Source organism: Petromyzon marinus, chromosome 84 (genome assembly GCF_048934315.1).
Source record: "Petromyzon marinus isolate PM22_M1 ecotype Great Lakes invasive population chromosome 84, UKy_Petmar_22M1.pri1.0, whole genome shotgun sequence".
Lineage (NCBI taxonomy): Eukaryota > Metazoa > Chordata > Hyperoartia > Petromyzontiformes > Petromyzontidae > Petromyzon > Petromyzon marinus.
Genome location: NC_133749.1, coordinates 856,897 through 884,123, shown reverse-complemented (window position 1 = coordinate 884,123; position 27,227 = coordinate 856,897). Strand labels below are relative to the sequence as shown.

General features: G+C 55.0%; 1 protein-coding gene and 1 long non-coding RNA gene across 2 annotated transcripts in view; both read left to right on the top strand.

Moving 5' to 3' along the window:
• The window catches only part of LOC116936857 (uncharacterized), a 69,920-nt gene that overhangs the window by 702 nt on the left and 41,991 nt on the right, over positions 1 to 27,227 (top strand). Inside the window, exon 2 of the mRNA XM_076057698.1 lies at positions 23,908 to 24,029. Within this exon, the coding sequence (XP_075913813.1) occupies positions 23,908 to 24,029 (122 nt within the window). The remainder of the gene's footprint in view (positions 1 to 23,907; positions 24,030 to 27,227) is intronic.
• Positions 565 to 7,530, top strand: LOC142907850 (uncharacterized). Its single transcript, XR_012931289.1, has 2 exons — positions 565 to 4,280; positions 4,341 to 7,530. It is a non-coding gene; the product is annotated as an uncharacterized LOC142907850 (long non-coding RNA).

The following is a 27,227-nucleotide window of genomic DNA, read 5'->3' as shown; positions in this document are numbered from 1 at the left end:
GTTGGTGGTGGTGGGGTTGGTGGTGGTGGGGTTGGTGGTGGTGGGGTTGGTGGGGTTGGTGGTGGTGGGGTTGGTGGTGGTGGTGGGGTTGGTGGTGGTGGGGTTGGTGGTGGTGGTGGTGGGGTTGGTGGTGGTGGTGGTGGGGTTGGTGGTGGGGTTGGTGGTGGTGGTGGTGGGGTTGGTGGTGGTGGTGGGGTTGGTGGTGGTGGTGCGGGACATTCCGAGAGGCGCTGTTGGTCGGAGATGAGAGATATAGGAGAGAGAGATGATGATGAGAGAGATGAGAAAGAGGTGAGAGAGGTGACATGAGAGGGAGAGAGAGGTGAGAGAGATGAGGTGAGCGAGCGAGCGGTGAGATGAGAGAGAGTGGTGAGAGAGGCGATCGGGGTTGTGGGGGGGGGTCGCCTAGGCCGCAGGCTCCTGCCGCTAATCGCGACGCAAAAGCGGCATGCGATCTAGGTGAGGCGGGTGGGTGGGTTACGATGCCTGCGGGAAGTCGCCTCAAGCCCGGCAAGTTCGTACCGGTCGCCACCCACTCTCTTCTTCGTCTTCGCGTGAGAGATGAGGCGAGAGATGAGGTGAGAGAGAGATGAGGTGAGAGATGAGGTGAGAGAGAGACGAGGTGAGAGATGAGGCGAGAGATGAGGTGAGAAAGATAGAGACGAGGTGAGAGATGAGGCGAGAGGTGAGGTGAGAGAGAGACGAGGTGAGAGATGAGGCGAGAGAGAGAGAGACGAGGTGAGAGATGAGGTGAGAGGTGAGAGATGAGGTGAGAGAGTGAGACGAGGTGAGAGATGAGGCGAGTGATGAGGTGGGAGAGAGACGAGGTGAGAGATGAGGCGAGAGAGAGACGAGGTGAGAGACGAGGTGAGAGATGAGGTGAGAGGTGAGAGATGAGGTGAGAGAGAGACGAGGTGAGATATGAGGCGAGGGATGAGGTGAGAGGGAGAGACGAGGTGAGAGACGAGGTGAGAGATGAGGTGAGAGGTGAGAGAGGAGGTGAGAGAGACGAGGTGAGAGATGAGGCGAGAGATGGGCGAGAGAGAGAGAGACGAGGTGAGAGACGAGGTTAGAGATGAGGTGAGAGATGAGGTGAGAGAGAGAGACGAGGTGAGAGATGAGGTGAGAGAGAGACGAGGTGAGAGATGAGGTGAGAGAGAGACGAGGTGAGAGATGAGGTGAGAGAGAGACGAGGTGAGCGATGAGGTGAGAAAGAGACGAGGTGAGAGATGAGGCGAGAGATGAGGTGAGAGAGACGAGGTGAGACTTGAGGCGAGAGAGAGACGAGGTGAGATATGAGGTGAGAGATGAGGTGAAAGATGAGGTGAGAGAGAGACGAGGTGAGAGATGAGGCGAGAGATGAGGTGAGAGAGAGACGAGGTGAGAGATGAGGCGAGAGAGAGAGACGAGGTGAGAGGCGAGGTTAGAGATTAGGCGAGAGATGAGGTGAGAGAGAGACGAGGTGAGAGAGGAGGTGAGAGACGAGGTGAGAGACGAGGTGAGAGATGAGGTGAGAGGTGAGAGATTAGGTGAGAGATGAGGTGAGAGAGAGAGAGACGAGGTGAGAGATGAGGCGAGAGATGAGGTGAGAGAGAGACGAGGTGAGAGTTGAGGCGAGAGAGAGAGAGACGAGGTGAGAGACGAGGTGAGAGACGAGATGAGAGACGAGATGAGAGACGAGGTGAGAGATGAGGTGAGAGAGAGACGAGGTGAGAGAGAGACGAGGTAAGAGATGAGGCGAGAGAGAGAGACGAGGTTAGAGATGAGGTGAGAGAGAGAGAGAGACGAGGTGAGAGATGAGGCGAGAGATGACTTGAGAGAGAGAGAGACGAGGTGAGAGACGAGGCGAGAGATGAGGTGAGAGAGAGACGAGGTGAGAGATGAGGCGAGAGATGAGGTGAGAGAGAGAGACGAGGTGAGAGATGAGGTGAGAGATGAGGTGAGAGAGAGACGAGGTGAGAGATGAGGCGAGAGATGAGGTGAGAGGGAGAGACGAGGTGAGAGATGAGGCGAGAGATGAGGTGAGAGAGAGAGACGAGGTGAGAAATGAGGCGAGGGAGAGAGACGAGGTGAGAGATGAGGTGAGAGATGAGGTGAGAGATGAGGTGAGAGATGAGGTGAGAGATGAGGTGATGGATGAGGTGAGGGATGAGGTGAGAGATGAGGTGAGAGGTGAGAGATGAGGTGAGAGATGAGGTGAGAAATGAGGTGAGGGATGAGGTGAGAGATGAGGTGAGAGATGAGGTGAGAGAGAGACGAGGTGAGAGATGAGGTGAGAGGTGAGAGAGAGATGAGGTGAGAGATGAGGTGAGAGATGAGGTGAGAGAGACGAGGTGAGAGATGAGGTGAGAGAGAGAGATGAGGCGAGAGACGAGGTGAGAGATGAGGTGAGAGAGAGATGAGGTGAGAGATGAGGCGAGGGATTAGGTGAGAGAAACGAGGTGAGAGATGAGGCGAGAGAGAGAGAGACGAGGTGAGAGATGAGGTTAGAGATGAGGTGAGAGGTGAGAGATGAGGTGAGAGAGAGATAGAGACGAGGTGAGAGATGAGGCGAGAGATGACTTGAGAGAGAGAAACGAGGTGAGAGACGAGGCGAGAGATGAGGTGAGAGATGAGGTGAGAGATGAGGTGAGAGAGAAAGACGAGGTGAGAGATGAGGTGAGAGATGAGGTGATAGGTGAGAGATGAGGTGAGAGAGAGACGAGGTGAGAGATGAGGTGAGAGAGAGATGAGGTGAGAGATGAGGTGAGAGAGATAGAGACGAGGTGAGAGATGAGGCGAGAGATGAGGCGAGAGATGAGGTGAGAGAGAGACGAGGTGAGAGATGAGGCGAGAGATGAGGTGAGAGATGAGGTGAGAGAGAGATGAGGTGAGAGATGAGGTGAGAGAGAGACGAGGTGATAGACGAGGTTAGAGACGAGGTGAGAGATGAGGTGAGAGATGAGGTGAGAGAGATGAGGTTAGAGACGAGGTTAGAGATGAGGTGAGAGTTGAGAGACGAGGTGAGAGACGAGGTGAGAGACGAGGTGAGAGACGAGGCGAGAGATGAGGTGAGAGAGAGACGAGGTGAGAGATGAGGTGGGAGAGAGATGAGGTGAGAGAGAGAGACGAGGTGAGAGGTGAGGCGAGAGCTGACTTGAGAGAGAGACGAGGTGAGAGACGAGGCGAGAGATGAAGTGAGAGAGAGACGAGGTGAGAGATGAGGTGAGAGAGAGACGAGGTGAGAGATGAGGTGAGAGAGACGAGGGGAGAGACGAGGTGAGAGAGACGAGGTGAGAGAGACGAGGTGAGAGAGAGACGAGGTGAGAGAGAGACAAGGTGAGAGACGAGGTGGGAGAGAGACGAGGGGAGAGAGAGACGAGGTGGGAGAGGGACGAGGTGGGAGACGAGGTGGGAGAGAGACGAGGTGAGAGAGAGACGAGGTGAGAGAGAGACGAGGTGATAGACGAGGTGGGAGAGAGACGAGGTGAGAGAGACGAGGTGATAGACGAGGTGGGAGAGAGACGAGGTGGGAGAGAGACGAGGTGAGAGACGAGGTGGGTGAGAGACGAGGTGAGAGAGAGACGAGGTGAGAGAGAGACGAGGTGAGAGATGAGGCGAGAGATGAGGTGAGAGAGAGAGACGAGGTGAGAGATGAGGCGAGAGATGAGGTGAGAGAGAGAGACGAGGTGAGAGATGAGGCGAGAGAGACGAGGTGAGAGATGAGGTGAGAAAGATAGAGATGAGGTGAGAGGTGAGCGATGAGGTGAGAGAGAGACGAGGTGAGAGATGAGGTGAGAGATGAGGTGAGAGAGAGATAGAGATGAGGTGAGAGATGTGGCGAGAGATGAGGTGAGAGAGAGACTAGGTGAGAGATGAGGCGAGAGATGAGGTGAGAGAGAGAGATGAGGTGAGAGAGAGACGAGGTGAGAGATGAGGCGAGAGAGAGAGAGACGAGGTGAGAGATGAGGTGAGAGATGAGGTGAGAGATGAGGTGAGAGATGAGGCGAGAGATGAGGCGAGAGAGAGACGAGGTGAGAGATGAGGCGAGAGGTGAGGTGAGAGATGAGGTGAGAGGTGAGAGATGAGGTGAGAGATGAGGTGAGAGATGAGGTGAGAGAGAGACGAGGTGAGAGATGAGGCGAGAGAGAGACGAGGTGAGAGATGAGGTGAGAGATGAGGTGAGAGATGAGGTAAGGGATGAGGTGAGAGATGAGGTGAGAGGTGAGAGATGAGGTGAGAGAGAGATGAGGTGAGAGGTGAGAGAGAGATGAGGTGAGAGATGAGGTGAGAGAGACGAGGTGAGAGATGAGGCGAGAGATGAGGTGAGAGACGAGGTGAGAGATGAGGCGAGAGATGAGGTGAGAGATGAGGTGAGAGAGAGATGAGGCGAGAGATGAGGTGAGAGACGAGGTGAGAGATGAGGTGAGAGAGACGAGGTGAGAGATGAGGTGAGAGAGGGACGAGGTGATAGACGAGGTTAGAGACGAGGTGAGAGATGAGGTGAGAGAGAGAGACGAGGTGAGAGATGAGGCGAGAGATGAGGTGAGAGATGAGGTCAGAGATGAGGTGAGAGAGAGATAGAGACGAGGTGAGAGATGAGGTGAGAGAGAGACGAGGTGAGAGATGAGGTCAGAGAGAGAGAGACAAGGTGAGAGATGAGGCGAGAGAGAGAGAGAGACGAGGTGAGAGATGAGGCGAGAGATGAGGTGAGAGATGAGGTGAGAGAGAGATGAGGTGAGAGAGAGACGAGGTGATAGACGAGGTGAGAGATGAGGTGAGAGATGAGGTGAGAGAGATGAGGTGAGAGAGAGACGAGGTTAGAGATGAGGTGAGAGTTGAGAGACGAGGTGAGAGACGAGGTGAGAGACGAGGTGAGAGACGAGGTGAGAGACGAGGCGAGAGATGAGGTGAGAGGGAGACGAGGTGAGAGATGAGGTGGGAGAGAGAGACGAGGTGAGAGGTGAGGCGAGAGCTGACTTGAGAGAGAGACGAGGTGAGAGACGAGGCGAGAGATGAGGTGAGAGAGAGACGAGGTGAGAGATGAGGTGAGAGAGAGACGAGGTGAGAGATGAGGTGAGAGAGATGAGGGGAGAGACGAGGTGAGAGAGAGAGACGAGGTGAGAGAGAGACGAGGTGAGAGAGAGACAAGGTGAGAGACGAGGTGGGAGAGGGACGAGGGGAGAGAGAGACGAGGTGGGAGAGGGACGAGGTGGGAAACGAGGTGGGAGAGAGACGAGGTGAGAGAGAGACGAGGTGATAGACGAGGTGGGAGAGAGACGAGGTGAGAGAGACGAGGTGATAGACGAGGTGGGAGAGAGACGAGATGGGAGAGAGACGAGGTGAGAGACGAGGTGGGAGAGAGACGAGGTGGGTGAGAGACGAGGTGAGAGAGAGACGAGGTGAGAGAGAGACGAGGTGAGAGAGACGAGGTGAGAGAGACGAGGTGAGAGATGAGGTGAGAGAGAGACGAGGTGAGAGATGAGGCGAGAGATGAGGTGAGAGAGAGAGAGACGAGGTGAGAGATGAGGCGAGAGATGAGGTGAGAGAGAGAGAGACGAGGTGAGAGATGAGGCGAGAGAGAGAGACGAGGTGAGAGATGAGGTGAGAGATGAGGTGAGAGATGAGGTGAGGGATGAGGTGAGAGATGAGGTGAGAGGTGAGAGATGAGGTGAGAGAGAGACGAGGCGAGAGATGAGGTGAGAGAGATGAGGTGAGAGAGAGATAGAGACGAGGTGAGAGATGAGGCGAGAGATGAGGTGAGAGAGAGAGACGAGGTGAGAGATGAGGCGAGAGATGAGGTGAGAGAGAGAGAGACGAGGTGAGAGATGAGGTGAGAGAGAGACGAGGTGAGAGATGAGGCGAGAGAGAGAGAGACGAGGTGAGAGATGAGGTGAGAGATGAGGTGAGAGATGAGGTGAGAGAGAGATGAGGCGAGAGATGAGGCGAGAGATGAGGTGAGAGAGAGACAAGGTGAGAGAGACGAGGTGAGGAGAGACGAGGTGAGAGATGAGGTGAGAGAGAGACGAGGTGAGAGATGAGGTGAGAGATGAGGTGAGAGAGAGAGACGAGGTGAGAGATGAGGCGAGAGAGAGAGACGAGGTGAGAGATGAGGTGAGAGATGAGGTGAGGGATGAGGTGAGGGATGAGGTGAGAGATGAGGTGAGAGGTGAGAGATGAGGTGAGAGATGAGGTGAGGGATGAGGTGAGGGATGAGGTGAGAGATGAGGTGAGAGGTGAGAGATGAGGTGAGAGAGAGACGAGATGAGAGATGAGGTGAGAGAGAGATGAGGTGAGAGATGAGGTGAGAGAGAGACGAGGTGAGAGATGAGGCGAGAGATGAGGTGAGAGGGAGAGACGAGGTGAGAGATGAGGTGAGAGATGAGGTGAGAGATGAGGTGAGAGAGATGAGGCGAGAGATGAGGTGAGAGAGAGAGACGAGGTGAGAGATGAGGTGAGAGAGAGACGAGGTGAGAGATGAGGTGAGAGAGAGACGAGGTGATAGACGAGGTGAGAGATGAGGTGAGAGAGAGAGAGACGAGGTGAGAGATGAGGCGAGAGATGAGGTGAGAGAGAGAGACGAGGTGAGAGATGAGGTCAGAGATGAGGTGAGAGAGAGAGATAGAGACGAGGTGAGAGATAAGGCGAGAGATGAGGTGATAGGTGAGAGATGAGGTGAGAGAGAGACGAGGTGAGAGATGAGGTGAGAGAGAGACAAGGTGAGAGATGAGGCGAGGGAGAGAGAGACGAGGTGAGAGATGAGGTGAGAGATGAGGTGAGAGATGAGGTGATAGGTGAGAGATGAGGTGAGAGAGAGACGAGGTGAGAGAGAGGTGAGAGGTGTGAGAGAGAGAGACGAGGTGAGAGAGACGAGGTGAGAGATGAGGCGAGAGATGAGGCGAGAGATGAGGTGAGAGAGAGAGACGAGGTGAGAGATGAGGTGAGAGAGAGACGAGGTGATAGACGAGGTTAGAGACGAGGTGAGAGATGAGGTGAGAGAGACGAGGTTAGAGATGAGGTGAGAGTTGAGAGACGAGGTGAGAGACGAGGTGAGAGACGAGGCGAGAGATGAGGTGAGAGAGAGATGAGGTGAGAGACGAGGTGAGAGATGAGGTGAGAGAGAGACGAGGTGAGAGATGAGGTGAGAGATGAGGTGAGAGAGATACGAGGTGAAAGATGAGGTGAGAGAGAGACTAGGTGAAAGACGAGGTGGGAGACGAGGTGAGAGACGAGGTGAGAGAGAGACGAGGTGAGAGACGAGGTGGGAGAGAGACGAGGTGAGCGAGAGACGAGGTTGGAGAGAGACGAGGTGAGGGACGAGGTGACAGAGACGAGGTGACAGAGAGACGAGGTGGGAGGGAGACGAGTTGAGAGACGAGGTGGGAGAGAGACGAGGTGAGGGAGAGACGAGGTGGGAGAGAGACGAGGTGGGAGAGAGACGAGGTGAGGGAGAGACGAGGTGGGAGAGACGAGGTGGGAGAGACGAGGTGAGAGAGAGACGAGGTGAGAGAGACGAGGTGAGAGAGAGAGACGAGGTCAGAGAGAGACGAGGTGGGAGAGAGACGAGGTGAGAGAGAGACGAGGTGGGAGACGAGGTGGGAAAGAGACGAGGTGAGAGTGAGACGAGGTGAGAGAGAGACGAGGTGAGAGAGAGACGAGGTGAGAGAGAGACGAGGTGAGAGAGAGACGAGGTGAGAGATACGAGGTGAGAGAGAGACGAGGTGGAAGAGAGACTGTGGGAGAGAGACGAGGTGGGAGAGAGACGAGGTGGGAGAGAGACGAGGTGAGAGAGAGACGAGGTGAGAGAGAGAGACGAGGTGGGAGAGAGACGAGGTGAGGGAGAGACGAGGTGGGAGAAAGACGAGGTGGGGGAGAGACGAAGTGAGAGACGAGGTGAGAGAGGCGAGGTGGGAGAGAGACGAGGTGGGAGAGAGACGAGGTGGGAGAGAGACGAGGTGAGAGAGAGACGAGGTGGGGGAGAGACGAGGTGGGAGAGAGACGAGGTGGGAGAGAGACGAGGTGGGAGAGAGACGAGATGGGAGAGAGACGAGGTGGGGGAGAGACGAGGTGGGAGAGAGACGAGGTGGGAGAGAGACGAGGTGGGAGAGAGACGAGGTGGGAGAGAGACGAGGTGAGAGACGAGGTGAGAGACGAGGTGAGAGAGAGACGAGGTGAGAGAGAGACGAGGTGAGAGAGAGACGAGGTGAGAGAGAGACGAGGTGAGAGAGAGACGAGGTGGGAGACGAGGTGAGAGAGACGAGGTGGGAGAGAGACGAGGTGGGAGAGAGACGAGGTGGGAGAGAGACGAGGTGAGAGAGACGAGGTGAGAGAGACAAGGTGGGAGACGAGGTGAGAGAGACGAGGTGGGAGAGAGACGAGGTGGGAGAGAGACGAGGTGGGAGAGAGACGAGGTGAGAGAGACGAGGTGAGAGAGACAAGGTGGGAGAGAGACGAGGTGGGAGAGAGACGAGGTGGGAGAGAGACGAGGTGAGAGACGAGGTTGGAGAGGGACGAGGTGAGAGACGAGGTGAGAGACGAGGGGAGAGAGAGAGACGAGGTGAGAGAGAGAGACGAGGTGAGAGACGAGGTGAGAGAGAGACGAGGTAAGAGACGAGGTGAGAGACGAGGTGAGAGAGAGACGAGGTGGGAGAGAGACGAGGTGAGATACGAGGTGGGAGAGAGACGAGGTGAGAGACGAGGTGGGAGAGAGACGAGGTGAGAGACGAGGTGGGAGAGAGACGAGGTGGGAGAGAGACGAGGTGAGAGAGAGACGAGGTGAGAGAGAGACGAGGTGGGAGAGAGACGAGGTGGGAGAGAGACGAGGTGAGAGACGAGGTGGGAGAGAGACGAGGTGGGAGAGAGACGAGGTGGGAGAGAGACGAGGTGAGAGATGAGGAGAGAGACGAGGAGAGAGACGAGGTGAGAGAGAGACGAGGTGGGAGAGAGACGAGGTGAGAGAGACGAGGTGAGAGACGAGGAGAGAGACGAGGAGAGAGACGAGGTGGGAGAGGGACGAGGTGGGAGACGAGGTGGGAGAGAGACGAGGTGGGAGACGAGGTGAGAGACGAGGTGAGGGAGAGACGAGGTTGGAGAGAGACGCGGTGGGAGAGAGACGAGGTGGGAGAGAGACGAGGTGAGAGAGAGACGAGGTGGGAGAGAGACGAGGTGAGAGAGAGACGAGGTGAGAGAGACGAGGTGAGGGACGAGGAGAGAGACGAGGTGGGAGAGGGACGAGGTGGGAGACGAGGTGGGAGAGAGACGAGGTGGGAGACGAGGTGAGAGACTAGGTGAGGGAGAGACGAGGTTGGAGAGAGACGAGGTGGGAGAGAGACGAGGTGAGAGAGACGGGGTGTGAGAGAGACGAGGTGAGAGACGAGGTGGGAGAGAGACGAGGTGAGGGACGAGGTGAGAGACGAGGTGAGGGAGAGACGAGGTGGGAGAGAGACGAGGTGTGAGAGAGACGAGGTGAGAGACGAGGTGGGAGACGAGGTGAGAGACGAGGTGAGGGAGAGACGAGGTGGGAGAGAGACGAGGTGAGAGAGAGACGAGGTGAGAGAGAGACGAGGTGGGAGAGAGACGAGGAGAGAGACGAGGTGAGAGAGAGACGAGGTGGGAGAGAGACGAGGTGAGAGAGAGACGAGGTGGGAGAGAGACGAGGAGAGAGACGAGGTGAGAGAGACGAGTGGGTGAGAGACGAGGTGAGAGAGAGACGAGGTGGGTGAGAGACGAGGTGAGAGAGACGAGGTGGGAGAGAGACGAGGTGGGTGAGAGACGAGGTGGGAGAGAGACGAGGTGAGAGAGAGACGAGGTGAGAGCGAGACGAGGTGGGGGAGAGACGAGGTGAGAGAGAGACGAGGTGAGAGAGACGAGGTTGGAGACGAGGTGAGAGACGAGGTGAGAGAGAGACGAGGTGGGAGAGAGACGAGGTGAGAGAGAGACGAGGTGGGAGAGGGACGAGGTGGGAGAGGGACGAGGTGGGAGAGAGACGAGGTGGGAGAGAGACGAGGTGGGAGAGAGCCGAGGTGGGAGAGAGACGAGGTGGGAGAGAGACGAGGTGAGAGAGAGACGAGGTGAGAGATGAGGTGAGAGATGAGGTGAGAGAGAGACGAGGTGAGAGATGAGGTGAGAGAGAGACTAGGTGAAAGACGAGGTGGGAGACGAGGTGAGAGACGAGGTGAGAGACGAGGTGAGAGAGAGACGAGGTGAGAGACGAGGTGGGAGAGAGACGAGGTGGGAGAGAGACGAGGTGAGCGAGAGACGAGGTTGGAGAGAGACGAGGTGAGGGACGAGGTGACAGAGACGAGGTGACAGAGAGACGAGGTGGGAGGGAGACGAGATGAGAGACGAGGTGGGAGAGAGACGAGGTGAGGGAGAGACGAGGTGGGAGAGAGGCGAGGTGAGGGAGAGACGAGGTGGGAGAGACGAGGTGGGAGAGACGAGGTGAGAGAGACGAGATGAGAGAGACGAGGTGAGAGAGAGAGAGACGAGGTCAGAGAGAGACGAGGTGGGAGAGAGACGAGGTGAGAGAGAGACGAGGTGGGAGACGAGGTGGGAAAGAGACGAGGTGAGAGTGAGACGAGGTGGGAGAGAGACGAGGTGGGAGAGAGAGGCGGTGAGGGAGAGACGAGGTGAGGGAGAGACGAGGTGAGGGAGAGACGAGGTGGGAGAGAGACGAGGTGAGGGAGAGACGAGGTGGGAGAGAAACGAGGTGGGAGAGAAACGAGGTGAGAGAGAGACGAGGTGAGAGAGAGACGAGGTGAGGCAGAGACGAGGTGAGGGAGAGACGAGGTGGGAGAGAGACGAGGTGAGGGAGAGACGAGGTGGGAGAGAAACGAGGTGGGAGAGAAACGAGGTGAGAGAGAGACGAGGTGAGAGAGAGACGAGGTGAGAGAGAGACGAGGTGAGAGAGAGACGAGGTGAGAGAGACGAGGTGGGAGAGAGACGAGGTGAGAGATACGAGGTGATAGAGAGACGAGGTGGAAGAGAGACGGTGGGAGAGAGACGAGGTGGGAGAGAGACGAGGTGGGAGAGAGACGAGGTGAGAGAGAGACGAGGTGAGAGAGAGACGAGGTGGGAGAGAGACGAGGTGAGGGAGAGACGAGGTGGGAGAGAGACGAGGTGGGAGAGAGACGAAGTGAGAGACGAGGTGAGAGAGGCGAGGTGGGAGAGAGACGAGGTGGGAGAGAGACGAGGTGGGAGAGAGACGAGGTGAGAGAGAGACGAGGTGAGAGAGAGACGAGGTGGGTGAGAGACGAGGTGGGGGAGAGACGAGGTGGGAGAGAGACGAGGTGGGAGAGAGACGAGGTGGGAGAGAGACGAGGTGGGAGAGAGACGAGGTGGGGGACAGACGAGGTGGGGGACAGACGAGGTGGGAGAGAGACGAGGTGGGAGAGAGACGAGGTGGGAGAGAGACGAGGTGGGAGAGAGACGAGGTGGGAGAGAGACGAGGTGAGAGACGAGGTGAGAGACGAGGTGAGAGACGAGGTGAGAGAGAGACGAGGTGGGAGAGAGACGAGGTGAGGGAGAGACGAGGTGGGAGAGAGACGAGGTGAGAGAGACAAGGTGGGAGAGAGACGAGGTGGGAGAGAGACGAGGTGGGAGAGTGACGAGGTGAGAGACGAGGTTGGAGAGGGACGAGGTGAGAGACGAGGTGAGAGACGAGGGGAGAGAGAGAGACGAGGTGAGAGAGAGAGACGAGGTGAGAGACGAGGTGAGAGAGAGACGAGGTAAGAGACGAGGTGAGAGACGAGGTGAGAGAGAGACGAGGTGGGAGAGAGACGAGGTGAGATACGAGGTGGGAGAGAGACGAGGTGAGAGAGACGAGGTGAGAGACGAGGTGGGAGAGAGACGAGGTGAGAGAGAGACGAGGTGAGGGAGAGACGAGGTGAGAGACGAGGTGGGAGAGAGACGAGGTGGGAGAGAGACGAGGTGAGAGAGAGACGAGGTGGGAGAGAGACGAGGTGGGAGAGAGACGAGGTGAGAGACGAGGTGGGAGAGAGACGAGGTGGGAGAGAGACGAGGTGGGAGAGAGACGAGGTGGGAGAGAGACGAGGTGAGAGACGAGGTGAGAGAGAGACGAGGTGGGAGAGAGACGAGGTGAGAGAGACGAGGTGAGAGACGAGGAGAGAGACGAGGTGGGAGACGGACGAGGTGGGAGACGAGGTGGGAGAGAGACGAGGTGGGAGACGAGGTGAGAGACGAGGTGAGGGAGAGACGAGGTTGGAGAGAGACGCGGTGGGAGAGAGACGAGGTGGGAGAGAGACGAGGTGAGAGAGAGACGAGGTGGGAGAGAGACGAGGTGAGAGAGAGACGAGGTGAGAGAGACGAGGTGAGGGACGAGGAGAGAGACGAGGTGGGAGAGGGACGAGGTGGGAGACGAGGTGGGAGAGGGACGAGGTGGGAGACGAGGTGAGAGACGAGGTGAGGGAGAGACGAGGTTGGAGAGAGACGAGGTGGGAGAGAAACGAGGTGGGAGAGAGACGAGGTGAGAGAGAGATGGGGTGTGAGAGAGACGAGGTGAGAGACGAGGTGGGAGAGAGACGAGGTGAGAGACGAGGTGAGAGACGAGGTGGGAGAGAGACGAGGTGTGAGAGAGACGAGGTGAGAGACGAGGTGGGAGACGAGGTGAGAGACGAGGTGAGGGAGAGACGAGGTGGGAGAGAGACGAGGTGAGAGAGAGACGAGGTGAGAGAGAGACGAGGTGGGAGAGAGACGAGGTGAGAGAGAGACGAGATGGGAGAGAGACGAGGTGGGAGAGAGACGAGGTGGGAGAGAGACGAGGAGAGAGACGAGGTGAGAGAGAGACGAGTGGGTGAGAGACGAGGTGAGAGAGACGAGGTGGGTGAGAGACGAGGTGAGAGAGACGAGGTGGGAGAGAGACGAGGTGGGAGAGAGACGAGGTGAGAGAGAGACGAGGTGAGAGCGAGACGAGGTGGGGGAGAGACGAGGTGAGAGAGACGAGGTGGGAGAGAGACGAGGTGAGAGAGACGAGGTTGGAGACGAGGTGAGAGATGAGGTGAGAGAGAGACGAGGTGGGAGAGAGACGAGGTGAGAGAGAGACGAGGTGGGAGGGACGAGGTGGGAGAGGGACGAGGTGGGAGAGAGACGAGGTGGGAGAGAGACGAGGTGGGAGAGAGACGAGGTGGGAGAGGGACGAGGTGGGAGAGAGACGAGGTGGGAGAGAGACGAGGTGAGAGAGAGACGAGGTGAGAGAGAGACGAGGTGAGAGACGAGTTGGGAGAGAGACGAGGTGGGAGAGAGACGAGGTGGGAGAGAGACGAGGTGAGAGACGAGGTGAGAGAGAGACGAGGTGAGAGAGACGAGGTGAGAGAGACGAGGTGAGAGAGAGACGAGGTGAGGGAGAGACGAGGTGAGAGAGACGAGGTGAGAGAGAGACGAGGTGAGAGACCAGGTGAGAGACGAGGTGGGAGAGAGACGAGGTGAGAGAGAGACGAGGTGAGAGACGAGGTGAGAGACGAGGTGAGAGACGAGGTGAGAGACGAGGTGAGAGAGACGAGGTGAGTGAGAGGCGAGGTGAGAGAGACGAGGTGAGTGAGAGGCGAGGTGAGAGACCAGGTGAGAGATGAGGTGGGAGAGAGACGAGGTGAGAGGGAGACGAGGTGAGACTGGGACACTCGGTGCGGAGATGGAACGCCCAAATTTGTTGTCTGGACTGTGATTGTGGTGGTGATTGTGGTGGTTGTGGTGGTGGTGATTGTGGCCGTGGTTGTGGTGGTGGTGATTGTGGTGGTGGTGATTGTGGTGGTGATAGTGGTAGTGGTGATTGTGGTGGTGGTGGTGATTGTGGTGGTGGTGATTGTGGTGGTGGTGATTGTGGTGGTGGTGATTGTGGTGGTGATTGTGGTGGTGGTGATTGTGGTGGTGATTGTGGTGGTGGTGATTGTGGTGGTGGTGATTGTGGTGGTGGTGATTGTGGTGGTAGTGATTGTGGTGGTGGTGATTGTGGTGGTGGTGTTTGTGGTGGTGGTGATTGTGGTGGTGATTGTGGTGGTGGTGATTGTAGTGGTGTTGGTGGTGTTGGTTGTTGTGGTGGTGGTGATTGTGGTGGTGGTGATTGTGGTGGTGGTGATTGTGGTGGTGGTGATTGTGGTGGTGATTGTGGTGGTGATTGTGGTGGTGATTGTGGTGGTGATTGTGGTGGTGATTGTGGTGGTTGTGGTGGTGATTGTGGTGGTGATTGTGGTGGTGATTGTGGTGGTGGTGATTGTGGTGGTGGTGATTGTGGTGGTGGTGATTGTGGTGGTAGTGATTGTGGTGGTGGTGATTGTGGTGGTGGTGATTGTGGTGGTGGTGGTGATTGTGGTGGTGATTGTAGTGGTGTTGGTGGTGTTGGTTGTCTTAAGGGGAGAGGCCAGACACAACCCTAAGAGATGCATCGATGGAATGAAGAGCCGTGTGGCTCTGTGGATTGTGAGTGGGGTTGGTGGTGGTGGTGGGTGGTGGGTGGTGGGTGTGAGTCCTTGAATCCAGGCAGTGGGATAGAGACCCTGGCCCAGCTGACGATGATCGATCAATGCTGGCCACAGATGGTACAAGCCAGCAGTAGATAGAGACGGTGGCCCAACTGATGATGATCGATCAATGCTGGCCACAGACTCAACACTCCAGCAGTGGATAGAGACGGTGCCCCAGCTGATGATGATCGATCAATGCTGGCCACAGACTCAACACTCCAGCAGTGGGATAGAGACGGTGGCCACAGCTGATGATGATCGATCAATGCTGGCCACAGACTGAACAGACCAGCAGTAGATAGAGACGGTGACCCAGCTGATGATGATCGATCAATGCTGGCCACAGACTCAACACTCCAGCAGTAGATAGAGACGGTGGCCCCAGCTGATGATGATCGATCAATGCTGGCCACAGACTGAACAAGCCAGCAGTAGATAGAGACCCTGGCCCAGCTGATGATGATCGATCAATGCTGGCCACAGACTCAACAAGCCAGCCGTGGATAGAGACCCTGGCCCAGCTGATGATGATCGATCAATGCTGGCCACAGACTGAACAAGCCAGCAGTAGATAGAGACCCTGGCCCAGCTGATGATGATCGATCAATGCTGGCCACAGACTCAACAAGCCAGCAGTGGATAGAGACCCGTGCCCAGCTGATGATGATCGATCAATGCTGGCGACAGACTCAACACTCCAGCAGTTGATAGAGACGGTGCCCCAACTGATGATGATCGATCAATGCTGGCCACAGACTCAACAAGCCAGCAGTGGATAGAGAACCTGGCCCAGCTGATGATGATCGATCAATGCTGGCCACAGACTGAACAAGCCAGCAGTGGATAGAGACGGTGGCCCAGCTGATGATGATCGATCAATGCTGGCCACAGACTCAACAAGCCAGCAGTAGATAGAGACGGTGGCCCAGCTGATGATGATCGATCAATGCTGGCCACAGACTCAACACTCCAGCAGTGGATAGAGAACCTGGCCACAGCTGATGAAGATCGATCAATGCTGGCCACAGACTGAACAAGCTAGCAGTGGATAGAGACGGTGGCTTCAGCTGATGATGATCGATCAATGCTGGCCACAGACTCAACAAGCTAGCAGTGGATAGAGAACCTGGCCACAGCTGATGATGATCGATCAATGCTGGCCACAGACTGAACAAGCTAGCAGTGGATAGAGAACCTGGCCACAGCTGATGAAGATCGATCAATGCTGGCCACAGACTGAACAAGCTAGCAGTGGATAGAGACGGTGGCTTCAGCTGATGATGATCGATCAATGCTGGCCACAGACTCAACAAGCTAGCAGTGGATAGAGAACCTGGCCACAGCTGATGATGATCGATCAATGCTGGCCACAGACTGAACAAGCTAGCAGTGGATAGAGAACCTGGCCCAGCTGATGATGATCGATCAATGCTGGCAACAGACTCAACAAGCTAGCAGTGGATAGAGACCCTGGCCCAGCTGATGATGATCGATCAATGCTGGCCACAGACTGAACAAGCCAGCAGTAGATAGAGACCCTGGCCCAGCTGATGATGATCGATCAATGCTGGCCACAGACTGAACAAGCCAGCAGTTGATAGAGACGGTGCCCCAGCTGACGATGATCGATCAATGCTTGCCACAGACTCAACACTCCAGCAGTAGATAGAGACGGTGACCCAGCTGATGATGATCGATCAATGCTGGCCACAGACTCAACAAGCCAGCAGTAGATAGAGACGGTGGCCCCAGCTGATGATGATCGATCAATGCTGGCCACAGACTGAACAAGCAAGCAGTAGATAGAGACCCTGGCCCAGCTGATGATGATCGATCAATGCTGGCCACAGACTCAACAAGCTAGCAGTGGATCGAGACTGTAGCCCAGCTGATGATGATCGATCAATGCTGGCCACAGACTGAACAGACCAGCAGTGGATAGAGAACCTGGCCCCAGCTGATGATGATCGATCAATGCTGGCAATAGACGGAACAAGCTAGCAGTGGATAGAGACGGTGCCCCAGCTGATGATGATCGATCAATGCTGGCCACAGACGGTACAAGCCAGCAGTGGATAGAGAACCTGGCCCCAGCTGATGATGATCGATCAATGCTGGCCACAGACTCAACAAGCCAGCAGTAGATAGAGACGGTGGCCCAGCTGACGATGATCGATCAATGCTGGTCACAGACTCAACACTCCAGCAGTAGATAGAGACCCTGGCCCAGCTGATGATGATCGATCAATGCTGGCCACAGACTCAACACTCCAGCAGTAGATAGAGACCCTGGCCCAGCTGACGATGATCGATCAATGCTGGCCACAGACTCAACACTCCAGCAGTAGATAGAGACGGGGGCCCAGCTGATGATGATCGATCAATGCTGGCCACAGACTCAACAAGCCAGCAGTAGATAGAGACCCTGGCCCAGCTGATGATGATCGATCAATGCTGGCCACAGACTCAACACTCCAGCAGTGGATAGAGAACCTGGCCACAGCTGATGATGATCGATCAATGCTGGCCACAGACTCAACAAGCTAGCAGTGGATCGAGACTGTAGCCCAGCTGATGATGATCGATCAATGCTGGCCACAGACTGAACAGACCAGCAGTGGATAGAGAACCTGGCCCCAGCTGATGATGATCGATCAATGCTGGCCACAGACTCAACAAGCTAGCAGTGGATAGAGAACGGTGACCCAGCTGATGATGATCGATCAATGCTTGCCACAGACTCAACAAGCTAGCAGTAGATAGAGAACCTGGCCCCAGCTGATGATGATCGATCAATGCTGGCCACAGACTCAACAAGCTAGCAGTGGATCGAGACTGTAGCCCAGCTGATGATGATCGATTAATGCTCGCGAGATTTCTCACGGCCTCTGGGGTGACGGCACTTGCTAGGAAAGTCCGTAGGCTTCATTGTGGCCTCGAAGGATAATGTAAGGATGTTTTTGTGTTGTTGTTATTATTGATTTGTTTATATGTGTGTGCGCGTGTGTGTGTGTGTACAACGTACGAGATATGTAGATAGATGTTAATGTTAATATTGCGTTGTTTTAACATAAAAACAATATCGATTTTTTTGTTTGTGTGTTTGACGTTGGAGTGGGTGGTGGTGGTGGGGGGGTCGATTTGGTTTCAATTGTAACGGTTGGTTGGTGTGAACTTGTAGTGTATAGTGTAGTGTATAGTGTAGTGTATAGTGTGGTGTGTAGTGTATAGTAGTGTAGTGTGTAGTGTATAGTGTATAGTAGTGTAGTGTGTAGTGTAGTGTATAGTGTAGTGTATAGTGTGTAGTGCAGTGTGTAGTGTAGTGTATAGTGTAGTGTGTAGTGTATAGTGCAGTGTGTAGTGCAGTGTGTAGTGTATAGTGTAGTGTGTAGTGTATAGTAGTGTAGTGTATAGTGTGTATAGTGTAGTGTATAGTGTGTATAGTGTAGTAGTATAGTGTATAGTGTAGTGTATAGTGTAGTGTATAGTGTAGTGTATAGTGTGGTGTATAGTATAGTGTATAGTAGTGTAGTGTAGTGTGTAGTGTATAGTAGTGTAGTGTGTAGTGTATAGTATAGTGTATAGTGTAGTGTGTAGTGTAGTGTAGTGTGTAGTGTATAGTAGTGTATAGTGTAGTGTATAGTAGTGTGTAGTGTATAGTGTAGTGTATAGTGTAGTGTATAGTGTAGTGTGTAGTGTAGTGTATAGTAGTGTAGTGTATAGTAGTGTATAGTGTAGTGTATAGTGTAGTGTATAGTAGTGTAGTGTGTAGTGTAGTGTGTAGTGTGTATAGTGTAGTGTATAGTAGTGTGTAGTCTAGTGTGTAGTGTAGTGTATAGTAGTGTAGTGTATAGTGTAGTGTATTGTGTAGTGTAGTGTATAGTGTAGTGTGTAGTGTAGTGTGTAGTGTATAGTGTGGTGTATAGTGTAGTAGTGTAGTGTATAGTGTAGTGTATAGTAGTGTAGTGTATAGTGTAGTGTATAGTGTAGTGTGTAGTGTATAGTGCAGTGTGTAGTGCAGTGTGTAGTGTATAGTGTAGTGTATAGTAGTGTAGTGTATAGTGTGTATAGTGTAGTGTATAGTGTGTATAGTGTAGTAGTATAGTGTATAGTGTAGTGTATAGTGTAGTGTATAGTGTGGTGTATAGTATAGTGTATAGTAGTGTAGTGTATAGTGTAGTGTGTAGTGTATAGTAGTGTAGTGTGTAGTGTATAGTATAGTGTATAGTGTAGTGTGTAGTGTAGTGTAGTGTGTAGTGTAGTGTGTAGTGTATAGTGTAGTGTATAGTAGTGTATAGTGTAGTGTATAGTAGTGTGTAGTGTATAGTGTAGTGTATAGTGTAGTGTATAGTGTAGTGTGTAGTGTAGTGTATAGTAGTGTAGTGTATAGTAGTGTAGTGTATAGTAGTGTATAGTGTAGTGTATAGTGTAGTGTATAGTAGTGTAGTGTGTAGTGTAGTGTGTAGTGTGTATAGTGTAGTGTATAGTAGTGTAGTGTGTAGTCTAGTGTGTAGTGTAGTGTATAGTAGTGTAGTGTATAGTGTAGTGTATTGTGTAGTGTAGTGTGTAGTGTAGTGTGTAGTGTATAGTGTGGTGTATAGTGTGGTGTATAGTGTAGTAGTGTAGTGTATAGTGTAGTGTATAGTAGTGTAGTGTATAGTGTAGTGTATAGTGTAGTGTATAGTGTGGTGTTGTGTAGTGTATAGTGTAGTGTGTAGTGTATAGTAGTGTAGTGTATAGTGTGTATAGTGTAGTGTATATAGTATAGTGTAGTGTATAGTGTAGTGTGTAGTGTATAGTAGTGTATAGTGTAGTGTATAGTAGTGTATAGTGTAGTGTATAGTAGTGTTGTGTATAGTGTAGTGTATAGTGTGTAGTGTAGTGTATTGTAGTGTATAGTGTAGTGTATAGTTTAGTGTGTAGTGTATAGTGTAGTGTATATAGTAGTGTCGTGTTTAGTGTGTAGTGTAGTGTGTAGTGTATAGTGTAGTGTATATAGTGTGGTGTGTAGTTTAGTGTGTAGTGTGTAGTGTATAGTGTAGTGTAGTTTAGAGTGTAGTGTATAGTGTAGTGTAGTTTAGTGTGTAGTGTATAGTGTAGTGTGTTGTGTAGTGTATAGTGTAGTGTATAGTGTAGTGTGTAGTGTAATGTATAGTTTAGTGTAGTGTATAGTGTAGTGTATAGTGTAGTGTATAGTGTAGTGTGTAGTGTATTGTAGTGCAGTGTGCAGTGTAGTGTATAGTGTAGTGTAATGTAGTGTGTATAGTGTAGTGTGTATAGTGTAGTGTATAGTGGTTTGTAGTGAAGTGTATAGTGTAGTGTAATGTATAGTGTAGTGTATAGTGTAGTGTATAGTAGTGTAATGTATAGTGTAGTATAGTTTATAGTGTTGTGTATAGTGTAGTGTAGTTTATAGTGTAGTGTATAGTTTAGTGTATAGTGTAGTGTAGCGTGTAGTGTATAGTTTAGTCTGTAGTGTATAGTGTAGTGTAGTTTATAGTGTAGTGTATAGTTTAGTGTATAGTGTAGTGTAGCGTGTAGTGTATAGTTTAGTGTGTAGTGTATAGTGTAGTGTGTAGTGTATAGCAGTGTAGTGTATAGTGTAGTGTAGTTTATAGTGTAGTGTGACTCACCCATCGTGAAGCTGACTCGGCCCGTTCGTCCGTTGCACAATCGCTGACCCCCTCGTTCGCCAGCGTTTCAACATTCCCACCACCAGCCCACCCCCCTCCTCTACCGCTAATACCCCGTCAATTGGTGCTAATTTCAACGTAATGTTGCTGACGGCCAGGGTCTATCCACTGCTGGCTGATTGTCAGCGTGTAGTGGCGGTGGTGTTGATGTCTCCTCTACCCCTGCGTCTGTTCTGTAATCCACGCGGCTTCCTCTCTCTCTGTGTCTCTCAGCGTAACCTTCACCAGGGTCTATCCACTGTTGGTTGGATGACCGTTAGCGTGGTGGTGGTGGCGGCGGTGGCGGTGGTGGTGGTGGTGGTGGTGATGGTCGTAGTGGTGATGGTGCTGATGATAGCAGGCGTGGTAGTGGTGGTGCTGCTGATAATGGTGGTGGTGGTACTGCTGATGATGGTGGTACTGCTGATGATGGTGGTGGTGGTGGTGGTGATGATGGTCGTAGTGGTGATGGTGCTGATGATAGCGGGCGTGGTGGTGGAGCTGCTGATAATGGTGGTGGTACTGCTGATGGTGGTGGTACTGCTGCTGATGATGGTGGTGGTGGTGGTGATGATGGTCGTAGTGGTGATGGTGCTGATGATAGCGGGCGTGGTAGTGGTGCTGCTGATGATGGTGGTGGTGGTTGTGGTGGTAGTGGCTGACTGAGCGCGTCTCACCATGTGTGTGTCTCACCGTGTGCTTGTCTCACCGTGTCTCACCGTGTGTCTTACCGTGTCTCACCGTGTCTCACCGTGCGTCTCACCGTCAAGGCCTATGATACCATCAGTAGGACAGGGCTCTGGGTTGTTCTTCGTGCTTTTGGAGTCCCTGACCCTCTTGCTCACGATCATTTAAGGACCTTCATGATGGTGAGCGGGCCCGGGTAAAACTACGTGGCCGGGAGTCAGAGCCATTCCCTGTACACCTTGGGGTGCGACAGGGATGTCCTCTGGCTCCCACATTATTTAACATCTATTTTGACCACGTAGTTCGTGAAGCCTTCAATAGCTGTACCGGGGGAATCTCCATATGGTACAGATATAATGGGAGGCTGATCGATGCCCAGGTGCGGTCAAGGGATGGCTCCCTATTGCTCAACCACGTTATGTATGCCGATGATTTGGTAATAGCTGCTCATTCAGAGGAGGAGTTGGAGACGCTGCTGCTGAGACTGGAGCGTGCCACTAAGAGGTGGGGCCTTACCATCAGCCCCACCAAAACTAAGCACCTGCCTGGGTATTTTGTACCATCGGACACTCCACCCCCACAACTCCCAATCGGTGATGGGGCAGTTGTGGAGAGAGTGGAGAGTTTCCCATACCTGGGAAGTGTGCTTATGACCGGCTCCAGTTTAACAGCAGAGGTCTCACTCCGAATCAGTCGAGCGGCAATATCTTTCATCGGTTGCGTAACGCTGTGTGGAAGCTACCTGGTCTGTCGCTCCGCACTAAGCTTCAGGTCTTCTCGGCCACGGTCATTCCCTCCCTTCTCTACGCTTGCGAAACGTGGACCCCCCTAATGGAACATCTTCGCCGGTTAGAAATATTTAGGCTGGCCTTCCTACGATCCATCCTGGGTTTAACCAGGCTGGATTGTGTGAGGAGCTCACAAATCCTTGAAAGATCTGGGCAGGGTCCCATCGATGAGCTCCTCCGGCAGGCAAGGCTGCGATGGCTGGGTCATGTAGCCTGCATGCCCAGCCACCGCGTGCCGAAACAGCTTTTGTTTGGCCGGATCGAGGGGGCTAAACGGGCGCGGCACGGGCTAGAGAAGAGATGGAGTGATGTGGTACAGGAGGACGTGGAGCTGAGTGGACTTGCCGATGACTGGTACCAGCGGTGTCAAGATCGGCCTCTGTGGAGGAGGCTCGTGAAGGACGCTGCTACTGGGCAGTTGGAGGCAGTCGCCCTCCAACAACAACGGAGGGCGGAGGAGCGACGCTCACAACAACGAGCGGAGCGCCGGGTGGCTAAAGCACAGCAGGTTGACACAGTAGGGGGCACAGGTGGTGCATCAGCCAGTCGTCTCAGTCAGTCGACCCGTGGCACCTGCTGGGTCTGCCCCGTGACCTCCTGCCAGCGGGCGTTCGACACTTCACGTGGCCTCAGGGTTCACATAGCCTGGCACAAGCGTCGTGGTGACGTCACCGCCACTTAGTGGCGAATGGCGGTTGTTGTTGTCTCCCCGTGTCTCACCGTGTCTCACCGTGTCTCACCGTGTGTGTGTCTCACCGTGTCTCACCGTGTCTCACCGTGTGTGTGTCTCACCGTGTCTCACCGTGTCTCACCGTGTGTGTGTCTCACCGTGTCTCACTGTGTCTCACCGTGTGTGTGTCTCACCGTGTCTCATCGTGTCTCACCATGTGTGTGTCTCACCGTGTCTCTCCGTGTCTCATCGTGTCTCACCGTGTGTCTCACCGTGTCTCTCCGTGTCTCACCGTGTGTGTGTCTCACTGTGTGTGTGTCTCACTGTGTGTGTGTCTCACCGTGTGTGTGTCTCACTGTGTGTGTGTCTCACCGTGTCTCACCGTGTGTGTGTCTCACTGTGTGTGTGTCTCACCGTGTGTGTGTCTCACTGTGTGTGTGTCTCACCGTGTGTGTGTCTCACTGTGTGTGTGTCTCACCGTGTCTCACCATGTGTGTGTCTCACTGTGTGTGTGTCTCACCGTGTCTCACCGTGTGTGTGTCTCACCGTGTGTGTGTCTCCCCGTGTCTCACCGTGTGTGTGTCTCACCGTGTGTGTGTCTCACTGTGTGTGTGTCTCACTGTGTGTGTGTCTCACCGTGTGTGTGTCTCACTGTGTGTGTGTCTCACTGTGTGTGTGTCTCACCGTGTCTCACCGTGTGTGTGTCTCACCGTGTGTGTCTCACCGTGTCTCACCGTGTGTGTGTCTCACCGTGTGTGTCTCCCCGTGTCTCCCCCCCAGGTGTCCGTGGCTGACTGAGCGTGTCTCCCCATGTGTGTCTCACCGTGTCTCACCGTGTCTCACTGTGTGTGTGTCTCACCGTGTCTCACCCCCAGGTGTCCGTGGCTGACTGAGCATGTCTCCCCGTGTCTCCCCGTGTCTCCCCGTGTGTGTGTCTCACCGTGTCTCCCCGTGTCTCACTGTGTGTGTGTCTCCCCGTGTCTCCCCCCCAGGTGTCCGTGGCTGACTGAGCGTGTCTCCCCATGTGTGTCTCACCGTGTCTCACCGTGTCTCCCCGTGTCTCTCCGTGTCTCACCGTGTCTCACCGTGTCTCCCCCCCAGGTGTCCGTGGCTGACTGAGCGTGTCTCCCCGTGTGTGTGTCTCCCCGTGTCTCACCGTGTCTCCCCGTGTCTCACCGTGTCTCACCGTGTCTCACCGTGTCTCCCCGTGTCTCCCCCCCCAGGTGTCCGTGGCTGACTGAGCGTGTCTCACCGTGTGTGTCTCACCGTGTCTCCCCGTGTCTCACCCCCAGGTGTCCGTGGCTGACTGAGCGTGTCTCCCCGTGTCTCCCCGTGTGTGTCTCCTCGTGTCTCACCATGTCTCACCGTGTCTCACCGTGTCTCACCGTGTCTCACCGTGTCTCCCTGTGTCTCCCCTTGTCTCCCCGTGTCACCCCTTGTCTCCCCGTGTCTCCCCCTGTCTCCCCGTGTCTCCCCCCCAGGTGTCCGTGGCTGACTAAGCGTGTCTCCCCTTGTCTCCCCGTGTCTCCCCGTGTCTCACCGTGTCTCCCCCAGGTGTCCTTGGCTGACTGAGCGTGTCTCACCGTGTCTCCCCTTGTCTCCCCGTGTCTCACCGTGTCTCACCGTGTCTCCCCCAGGTGTCCGTGGCTGACTGAGCGTGTCTCCCCGGCCGTGCCCGTCTACAATGGCGTCGTCTTCCTCTTCGTGGTCGCCAACTTCATCATGGCCACGTTCATGGACCCCGGCGTCTTCCCCCGCGGTCAGCACCCCCACCGCCTAGGGGGTAGCCTAGGGGGTAGTCTAGGGGTAGTCTAGGGGGTGGTCTAGGGGTGGTCTAGGGGGTGGTCTAGGGGTAGTCTAGGGGTAGTGTAGGGGTGGTCTAGGGGTGGTCTAGGGGGTGGTCTAGGGGTGGTCTAGGGGTGGTCTAGGGGGTGGTCTAGGGGGTAGTCTAGGGGGTGGTCTAGGGGGTTGTCTAGGGGGTGGTCTAGGGGTGGTCTAGGGGTAGTCTAGGGGTAGTCTAGGGGGTAGTCTAGGGGCTGGTCTAGGGGTAGTCTAGGGGTAGTGTAGGGGTGGTCTAGGGGTAGTGTAGGGGTGGTCTAGGGGTAGTTTAGGGGGTAGTCTAGGGGGTGGTCTAGGGGGTAGTGTAGGGAGTGGTCTAGGGGTAGTCTAGGGGGTAGTCTAGGGGTGGTCTAGGGGGTGGTCTAGGGGGTAGTCTAGGGGGTGGTCTAGGGGGTTGTCTAGGGGGTGGTCTAGGGGTGGTCTAGGGGTAGTCTAGGGGTAGTCTAGGGGGTAGTCTAGGGGCTGGTCTAGGGGTAGTCTAGGGGTGGTCTAGGGGTAGTGTAGGGGTGGTCTAGGGGTAGTCTAGGGGGTAGTCTAGGGGGGTGGTCTAGGGGGTGGTCTAGGGGGTGGCCTAGGGGGTAGTCTAGGGGGTGGTCTAGGGGGTAGTCTAGGTGGTGGTCTAGGGGTAGTGTAGGGGGTAGTCTAGGGGTGGTCTAGGGGGTGGTCTAGGGGGTGGTCTAGGGGGTAGTCTAGGGGGTGGTCTACGGGGTAGTCTAGGGGGTGGTCTAGGGGTAGTCTAGGGGTGGTCTAGGGGTAGTCTAGGGGGTGGTCTAGGGGGTGGTCTAGGGGTGGTCTAGGGGGTAGTCTAGGGGTGGTCTAGGGGTAGTGTAGGGGGTGGTCTAGGGGTAGTCTAGGGGTGGTCTAGGGGGTGGTCTAGGGGGTAGTCTAGGGGGTGGTCTAGGGGGTGGTCTAGGGGGTGGTCTAGGGGTTGTCTAGGGGTGGTCTAGGGGTAGTCTAGGGGGTAGTCTAGGGGGTGGTCTAGGGGTAGTGTAGGGGTGGTCTAGGGGTAGTGTAGGGGTGGTCTAGGGGATAGTCTAGGGGGTGGTCTAGGGGGTGGTCTAGGGGGTGGTCTAGGGGGTAGCCTAGGGGGTGGTCTAGGGGGTAGTCTAGGGGGTGGTCTAGGGGGTGGTCTAGGGGGTGGTCTAGGGGTAGTCTAGGGGTAGTCTAGGGGGTGGTCTAGGGGGTGGTCTAGGGGTAGTCTAGGGGGTAGTCTAGGGGGTGGTCTAGGGGGTGGTCTAGGGGTGGTCTGGGGGTAGTCTAGCGGGTGGTCTAGGGGGTAGTCTAGGGGTAGTCTAGGGGGTGGCCTAGGGGTAGTCTAGGGGCTGGTCTAGGGGTGGTCTAGGGGGTGGTCTAGGGGGTAGTCTAGGGGGTGGTCTAGGGGGTAGTCTAGGGGGTGGTCTAGGTGGTGGTCTAGGGGTAGTCTAGGGGGTAGTCTAGGGGTAGTCTAGGGGGTAGTCTAGGGGGTGGTCGAGGGGGTAGCCTAGGGGGTAGCCTAGGGGGTGGTCTAGGGGGTGGTCTAGGGGTGGTCTGGGGTTGGTCTAGGGGGTAGTCTAGGGGGTAGTCTAGGGGGTGGTCTAGGGGGTAGTCTAGGGGTAGTCTAGGGGTAGCCTAGGGGTAGTCTAGGGGGTGGTCTAGGGGGTGGTCTAGGGGGTAGTCTAGGGGGTGGCCTAGGGGGTAGTCTAGGGGGTGGTCTAGGGGGTGGTCTAGGTGGTGGTCTAGGGGTAGTCTAGGGGTGGTCTAGGGGTAGTCTAGGGGGTAGTCTAGGGGGTGGTCTAGGGGGTAGTCTAGGGGTGGTCTAGGGGGTAGTCTAGGGGTAGTCTAGGGGGTGGTCTAGGGGTAGTGTAGGGGTAGTCTAGGGGTAGTCTAGGGGGTGGTCTAGGTGGTGGTCTAGGGGTAGTCTAGGGGTGGTCTAGGGGTAGTCTAGGGGGTAGTCTAGGGGGTGGTCTAGAGGGTAGTCTAGAGGTGGTCTAGGGGTAGCCTAGAGGGTAGTCTAGTGGTAGTCTAGGGGGTAGTCTAGGGGGTGGTCTAGGAGGTAGTCTAGGGGTGGTCTAGGGGGTAGTCTAGGGGGTGGTCTAGGGGTGGTCTAGGGGTAGTGTAGGGGTAGTCTAGGGGTAGTCTAGGGGGTGGTCTAGGGGGTAGTCTAGGGGTAGTCTAGAGGGTAGTCTAGTGGTAGTCTAGGGGGTGGTCTAGGGGGTAGTCTAGGGGTGGTCTAGGGGGTAGTCTAGGGTTAGTCTAGGAGTAGTCTAGGGGGTGGTCTAGGGGGTGGTCTAGGGGGTGGTCTAGGGGGTGGTCTAGGGGGTAGTCTAGGGGTAGTCTAGGGGTAGTCTAGAGGTAGTCTAGGGGTAGTCTAGGGGGTAGTCTAGGGGTTGTCTAGGGGGTAGTCTAGGGGGTAATCTAGAGGTAGTCTAGGGGGTAGTCTAGGGGGTGGTCTAGGAGGTAGTCTAGGGGGTGGTCTAGGGGTGGTCTAGGGGTAGTGTAGGGGTAGTCTAGGGGTAGTCTAGGGGGTGGTCTAGGGGGTAGTCTAGGGGTAGTCTAGAGGGTAGTCTAGTGGTAGTCTAGGGGGTGGTCTAGGGGGTAGTCTAGGGGTGGTCTAGGGGGTAGTCTAGGGTTAGTCTAGGAGTAGTCTAGGGGGTGGTCTAGGGGGTGGTCTAGGGGGTGGTCTAGGGGGTGGTCTAGGGGTAGTCTAGGGGTAGTCTAGGGGTAGTCTAGAGGTAGTCTAGGGGTAGTCTAGGGGGTAGTCTAGGGGTTGTCTAGGGGGTAGTCTAGGGGGTAATCTAGAGGTAGTCTAGGGGGTAGTCTAGGGGTAGTCTAGGGGGTAGTCTAGGGGTAGTCTAGGGGTAGTCTAGGGGGTAGCCTAGGGGGTAGCCTAGGGGGTAGTCTGGGGGTAGTCTGGGGGTAGTCTAGGGGGTGGTCTAGGGGGTGGTCTAGGGGGTGGTCTAGGGGTGGTCTAGGGGGTGGTCTAGGGGGTGGTCTAGGGGGTGGTCTAGGGGTAGTCTAGGGGTAGTGTAGGGGTGGTCTAGGGGGTGGTCTAGGGGGTAGTCTAGGGGGTTGTCTGGGGGTAGTCTAGGGGGTGGTCTAGGTGGTGGTCTAGGGGGTAGCCTAGGGGGTAGTCTAAGGG